Source organism: Quercus robur, chromosome 2 (assembly GCF_932294415.1).
Source record: "Quercus robur chromosome 2, dhQueRobu3.1, whole genome shotgun sequence".
Taxonomy (NCBI): Eukaryota; Viridiplantae; Streptophyta; class Magnoliopsida; order Fagales; family Fagaceae; genus Quercus; species Quercus robur.
The window spans coordinates 73,721,264-73,729,200 of record NC_065535.1 but is presented as its reverse complement, the minus strand read 5'-3'; the positions used below and the strand labels follow the sequence as shown (position 1 = coordinate 73,729,200).

Sequence of the window (7,937 nt, the reverse complement as noted above, 5' to 3'; positions counted from 1 at the left end):
AAAAGACTCGATGGGAAGCTAGGGTAACTAAATCCATGCAACCAAGGAAGCCACCGTGGCCTTCGTTGCCTGAAACTCGGGTTCCATTTACATATGGATAAGTAATTATCCCCCACAAACCATGGACCATGCTCTAGAACAGCTAGATAATCCGAAACTTGTATGAACTTAACTAAAAAGTATTCATGCCCTAAATCAATCATATTGAATGTACCTTTGGTGTGCCAAATACCTTGTAATCATATGAATAAGGCTTTATAGCCGAAGGACTTACCCACTGCCTTAACGATGATGCTACTCTTCCATGGCGCATAGATTTTTTCTCGAACCTGAGATGACAATAGGATGGCATGCTCCACATGGTGCAGATGCAAGATGTTCCTTGATGTGAACTACTTAGAGAAGACAACCACACAAACCCTTATTGTAGGTGTTGCTCCTTGGAAGACGTATGTATTATTATTGTAGCTTTGATCGTGGGGATTAGGCGAAATGAGCTGTGGCTGTGAAGATTGATTTTGTCGGACCATGAGTTGTGTCATTCTACCTCAAAACTAATTGATAATAAGGAAGACATACTCAAATCTTTAGTAGCATTTGACATCACATCACGCGGGCCTGTTTTTAGAGTAGTTGTAAGGAGTCAAATTGTGGTCCCCCCAACAATCCCTCCCTAACAATGACACTCTCATGACTCAAACCAATGACCTTGGCTCTGATACCATTTGTCAGACCGTGAGCTATGTCATTCCACCTCAAAACCATTTAATGATGAGGAAGACATACTCAAATCTTTTATGGCATTCAACATCACACCACGCGGGCCTCTTTTTAGAGTGGTTGTAGGGAGTCAAATTGTGGTCCCCCCAATAGATTTCAATTATCTCTATCTGCCTAACCAGTTGGGAATGGGAATGGGTGGTTGATAAGTTGGTCACTTGTAGTTCACGTGGGATTAAAAGAGGCTAACATGGGAGGATAGACTAGGAGCACTTAAGACATGTGGGATGGAGAGTTAATATTTTAATTTAATTTGTACAACGTGTGTATTCCATTTGCCACATAAGCAAATTTCATTAGTTTTTTAATGGTACAGACTAAATTGACTATGACTTGAAAATAATAGGGACTAAATTGACTACTCTCAAAATATAGAAACCAAATTGACTGTGACCCTAAAATGAGAGTCTAAAATGATGTTTTCGCTAAAAATGTTTCTAAACCAATGTCTTGGAGCATTGGTTAACATTTCTATGATATAATTTGGCTTAATAGTACTAAAAAAAAATGTTTCGAATACTTGGCAAGATATGCCCCAATGTGTTTAGTTGATTGTTAGAATCTGTAACTTGTTAACGTTTCTTTCTTATTATAATAGTAAATAAGAAAAAATAGTACTAAACTACTAATTAATAAAAAAAATTATGAAGCAATCACTTCCAATTATATCTATCAAAATAAAAATATCCAGAAGATAGAGAAGTGGGTCACGATTTGTCACCAAGAAGAGCGCCTCAAAATCACAATATATTGGCATATATATAATTATATATATATACATATATATATGGTCATGCTAAGGAGTGACCTTAGCGTAATGGTTAACAATCAATTTTTAAAAAGTTTTGACACAACTTTTATAGAAAAAAAAAAAAGTCAAAATATTAATTATTTTCTTTTTCTTTTCTCATAAAAACTTTCTTTAAATGAATTGTTAACCTCTAAGGACACCTATTAGCGTTTTCCATATATATGTGTGTGTGCGCATGCGCGCCAAATTAATTGCTTTAAGAAAGTAGAAGAAAGGACATTGGAAATTCACTTATATATATATATATATATATATATGAAGAAAATCTGGTAAATATATTAATATCTGAAATTGTAAATGGGAATATATAGTAGGCACCGCACTATGGTATACAAGAGTCTTGGCCTAATACTATATGCACAAATTTATTGCTTAGAGGAAAATAAATAGTAGAAAGTACACTGGAAAACAAATTATTTTCACACCTTTATGATACTATTACAAACTTTTATTGCTGAAATTAATACTTATTGCAGACTTATCAATATAACCAGCAAGTGATGATATATTATAGGCTGCTTCAAGGGCACTTGTATATTTGGCCGTGATGGGTCACCTCGGAGTAGCACTTGCCACATTTTTCCAAGTTAGTACCGCGTGGTCCTGGTGGAACACACAAGCATTGTTTACAACATCTCGTGCATGCTCTCTCGCACTCTTTCTTCCCTTTACCTGGGTTGCATCTCTCAAAACACACAGGTGTGCAATCTGTTCACCAAATCAACCACAAAACATACACAGTTACTTTATAAATATATCATTGAAAAAAAAAAAAGTTGATTTGCAATTTTTGTATAATTAGGAAAGACATGTATTTAACACTTACTATGTGCTGACTTCAATGGGGGCAGTGGTGCAAAAGTGGGTGCAGCAACCGGGGGCACATGATGAGGAGGGTGTGCCTTTGGTGGATGTGCATGATGAGAAGCTTGAGATGGTGCAATCTCATGATGATGTTCATGATGTGGTGGATGAGCGTGTGCCTTTGGTGGATGTGAATAAGTGGCAGGTGGATGTGCATGATGAGGACCACGAGATGGATGATGTAGATGTGGTGGGTGAGTGGGTGCCTCTGAGAGTTCGTCGTCATAACATGAAATCTACAAAAAGGACAAACATTACCATGAATTAAGATAACCATGCGGCCATATGAAGCAAATAAGTATCAGTTTCGTTCCGTTCGTATCCCGTAGTTTTCAGTAGTTTATTTACTAACTATGAGACAAAAATGTAATTTTTGGTAATTTATCCGTTAAATGTGTGACAGAAAGATAAAAATTAGCTTAAAAAAAAAAAAACTAGCTAAGTGAGTGAGAGAGAGATGCATACTCTTGTGGTGACCACAAGAAGATTGGTGAACAAAAAGAGCATAGCTTTGAAACCCATTTTAGAACAGGATCAGAAAAAAGCTATAAGACAATTGGAAAGTTTATCGCTCTATGTTGACTTGAGGAATGAAGAATCATCTGTGGACTGTGGTATATATATAGAGCTCAAGCATGCATGGATTATCAATATTAGAGATATATCTATCTACAGCTGGCCTTAATTTGACTCAATAATCAAAATTGTGCGTATATGCTAGCTTCACCAGATGTTCACTAACTAAGCACAAGTTATGACTTGATGTCCAGAAACTCTTTTGTTTCCTTTTTTTGGCGGAAAACATGGCTTACGTCCTAACTGACCTCCCCTCCCAGAGTCCCAGGTTTCTTGTCTGCGTTAAATAATTGAGATTAAGATTAGACTCCACATTTTCATTTTAGTTACATGATTATGAACAATTTTATTTTTCAACTTGACCAATATATATAGAAGCCATGTGAGTTAACCTTATTGGCGGTCACGTTACTTAAACAGCTTTTTCGGTATTAGTATATGCCTCAATAAAAATTTTAGCACAAAATTGCAATACCCTATTGTTAATGTTTGTACATGGTTGTACCAAATAAAGACTAACCGGCCTTGATTAGAATTTACCAGATAAAAAGGATGTGGGGGAGAACTGCCCTAATTGTGCATCAAACCTTTGACTTTGGAATTCAGCAAAAAAAAAAAAAAAAAAAAACCCTTAGACCTCGGGGATGAAAGATCATATATAAAAGATAATCAAGATGCGCCAGGGTGACATGAGCTTCTAGATCTTTTTTCTTCATTTTTTTTTATCATTATGATAGAGCTTTTAAATCTTGAAAATTAAATGTCTATTTGGATTAAGGGGCAAGGGATCGGAGAAATAAAATATAATTGCCCTAAAATTAGACTAAATTTTAAAAAACTCGACTTTACTCCTCTTTAATTTCCTCAATCCAAATGAACAAACTATGCAAGAAAGTACCATCCAAATTCCACTAAACCAAAACAAAAGGTGAATATATTACAGATAAGCAATCTTTACGTGGATTAAGGCATATATTATAAAACCCAGTCAAGTTGTTTCCCCTCAATTCGAAGAAATTTATCAAAATCTGAATTAACATATTTAGAAAACCTAGTATTACAACTGGCTAAGAGTCATCAGCAAGATGTTTTTCATCAGTGCCAATGCCAAGTGGGCTTCTTTTCTCGTACTCTTTGCATGTGATGCCACATCACATGACATGCCATTGGGAGGGATTAGTCAAAATGATCAGTCCAGTTCTCTAGCTAGGTTCACTAAATGAATCGGGCCTAGAGAAATCCATTGGTACCTTTTTCACTTTGTTGGATACTATGATAATTACGCCGATTGTACCCAAGATATACTGAAGTAATTAGAAAGCGGTGAATTTAAACTCCTCCTTAATAGGTGAAGTTACGTTAGATAAATTATAAATTATATTATTATTTGTCTTTGACCGATTCATTTAAAAATAAAAAAAGACACAAAACGTGGCACCAAATGGAATTGGAAACACACATTGGCTTTATATTAGATTTAGACAAAAATAATCCTCTTAAATCGGCCGAAATTGGGAGAAAAAAAAAATCCCCAAATTTTTTCTTCGAAGGGAGATTCTGGTAGCCCTCAAAACTCATTGAAGAATGCCAAGGAACAACAGATTCATGCTGATAAACCTTTTGAAAATTGGGCGTTCTACACATCTATTATCATAATGATTCTATGAACTCGCTCTAACTGACAAATCTAAGCGGAGAACATTTGTTTCTGCAACTATGCTACAAGAATTTTGGCCTTTTGTGACCAAATTTTTAGTGACAACCAAAAAGTCTTACTATTAGGCATTTATTTGCAACGATAATATATGGTCATTGTTAATAATTAGTACATATTAGCTACGACATTAATGTAGTCGCTAATAGGTTGTCACTAATGCCATGGAGAGAATTTTATTCACTTTTGGAAAGCGGTGGGAATTTTAAGAAAATGATCCTCTACAAGCAACATAAAAGATCCATATCCATATAAAAGAATGGATTGGCTTAAAAAAGCCCCGATATTACATAAAAGATCCAAATCTATATAAAAGAAACCATTTTTTTTTCCAATTTAACATTTGATTTGAACCAAGTGTATGTAATAATAATAAAAAACGTTTCAAGATTACATAGGCATGCATAATCGAAAGAGTCTAGCATCTAGATCTTTACAAATAGCAAGAAAAAATAAATAAAATAAGCAAAATAATTTTCATCTTGACACATTTGAGATTTGGAGTCAACACCTATATAGAATTTTCTTCTTGAACTGGTTGATTTGTCAATATGTGTTGTCCTTATGAAGACTAGCGTGAAGTTTTGATTAATTCGTAATAAAATCAATGGCAATTGTGCCTTGGTTGTTGGTATTGCAACGGCGGCTGACGTTGAGATTTTGGTGAAAGGGATTTGAGTTGTTTGGGGATTGGGATAAGTCTAATCTTTAAAAAAAGAAAATTTGACAACTTGGACTGTGAATTGGTGGTGATGTGTAATTTTTTAATAATAAAAAACATATCACATCATTGTTCTGTTAGACATATAGGCAAAAAAAAAAAAAAAAAAAAAAAAAACCAAACAAAAGACTAATAACGCTGATCTTTTAAATTTGAGAGACCAATAGTACTCACTTAAAACTTGAGGAACTAATTGAGCTTACAAAGTAAACTTCAGATACCAATAATATAGTTTCGCCTAAAATATTTGTTTTGACAGAACATGACACAATTTTTGCACATTTGAGTGAGGTGCATCATTTACTTTTTTTAATACAAGATTTTGGCCTCAAAAAAACATATTGTTTGTGAATTGCCCATGGTACATGACTTTATAGTGTTAATAATCAACAACGTCTAATTAATATTAAATTTGACATGTATATTTAGTATAATGAACATATCATCTAATGTAGAACTATCATTGTATTAAGTCAACTAGAAGAAATTAAGTTGTGTAAAAATAACAATAACAACAACACTAACAATAACATCTAGCTTTCTTACATGTGTTTTGCGTGTTAATTGCACTCAAAAGCTTTGACTTCGTTTTTTTTTTTTTACTTGAATTTTAATTTTAAAATTTTAATATTTGTTATAATTATGTGTTAGTAGTTATATTATAATAAGGGTGTGCAATTAACGGGTGCCCTTAAAATATTTGTCAAAGAACCATTTTTTAAGAAATTTTTAATACAATTTTTATGGGAAATATAAAAAATTTTCAAAAATTTTATTACTTTCTTCTTTTCCAATAAAAAGTTCTTAAAAGATATTTCTTAAACTAATGCCTTTGGGCATTAATTTTCTTTTTTCTTATAATAAAGTGAAACTGTAGCTAAATTTAAGGATGGAATTATGATAAAACTTGGATAACCATTGGTTTAGTTTATTGATTCGATTGAGCAGAGGCTTAGTCGGTGTTGGTATTGAGCAAAGACTTAGTCGGTATCGGTAATGAGAAGAAAAAGGCTATGTCGGACTTTTACCAGGAACATTACAGGGTAGATCTCTTATTTTTGACTTCGTAGTATTATTGAGTAAAGGGTGTTCAAATTATTCATATTATGGTTTTGCATAACATTTTCGGTAACCCTGACCATGATATATTCTTGCAACTATAAATGTTTTAAGCTTAATCCTCTATCATCAAATTACGTACACAATAATTTGATTAATCATGTGGTGTTTTCCTAGAGATGCATACCAATGCCAGGGGTTTGTTTGAATTTGTTTCAGAAGGTTCTTTTGAACATTTGATTGAGGCGCAACATCTACTTTAATTAGTATTTGTTTCTGGCCTCGGTAGAAACATATTCCTTGTGAGGTGCGCGCCCATGGTGCATGAGTTTATAATTTTGATAGTAAGAGACGTCTAATTATCTTTATTGTTATTGTAATTTGACATATAATCTAACGTAGAACTATCATAATATTGATTCAATTTAGAAGTAATTAAGTTGTGTATAATTTACAATAACAATAACCGTAACAATTACAATAACAATAACAATTAAACAACTAGCCTTCTTACACATCAAAGGACGTGACAGTTGCACTCAAAGGCTTTGATTTTTTCGAGTTTATATTTTTAATTGAATTTTAATTTTAAAATTTGAATATTTTTTACAGAGACATATTAGTATTTATAATAATGATAAAGTGAAACTATAGCTAAATTTAAGAATGGGATTACGATGAAATTGGATAGTCATTTCTTTAGTTGATTGATTCAACCGGTGTTGGTGTCAGTGTTGAGTCGGGTCTTAGTTGGAATTGTCTCAAGAATAGCCACTACTATATCCCCACTAATGATTTCTGACTTCTGAGAGCTCTCCACAAAACATTAGAACAATGATGGTTGGTGTTCTTGATCTACTGTGTCAATTTACTCTATAATATTTTAGTATCATGTCAAAATAGCCTATGACATTAAGTAATAGATAGAAAATATTGACGTAGTACTTAACAGTCAAATTAAAATTAAACATTATTTTTGTATGTCACACGACATGTGTACTACCACATAAAATAAAAAATAAAACCAGTTTATGTTTAAAAACAGAGGGAGAATTTTCCAAAAAAAAAAAATAAATAAAGAGGGAGAATTTTTTTTTTGGTTTAGGGTTACGTCGTTTGTGAAGCAAAGCAGAGCACAAATCGCATTAGATATAATCGTTTCTCCAGAAATTGAAATTTATGTAAAATAATTCGGATTCAAATAGTACAGTAGAGGAGCTTGACATTATCCAAAGAACCACCATACATGATACATGCACCTTGATCCTCGGTACCAGTTAGCTTTATTTTCTCATTTCCACCAACGTGATCCCAATTATATAATTTATTATTATCATATCAAAGGTAAAATTAAAGCAGAAAAAAAAAATTGAAGGATTCTAAATTGAAGAACAGCATCACCATTGAGTGAG

The 7,937-nt window shown here is 33.0% G+C and overlaps 1 protein-coding gene across 1 annotated transcript; it reads right to left on the bottom strand.

Annotated features, from left to right (window-relative positions):
• Window positions 1–1,841: 1,841 nt before the first annotated feature.
• LOC126714967 (gibberellin-regulated protein 14-like) lies at window positions 1,842–3,075 on the bottom strand. Its single transcript, XM_050415390.1, has 3 exons — window positions 2,921–3,075; window positions 2,418–2,691; window positions 1,842–2,299 (listed from the first exon to the last, which is right to left on the bottom strand). The coding sequence occupies exons 1-3, from the start codon at window positions 2,975–2,977 to the stop codon at window positions 2,112–2,114; spliced, it is 519 nt and encodes a 172-aa protein (XP_050271347.1). The 5' UTR covers window positions 2,978–3,075; the 3' UTR covers window positions 1,842–2,111.
• Window positions 3,076–7,937: the final 4,862 nt, after the last annotated feature.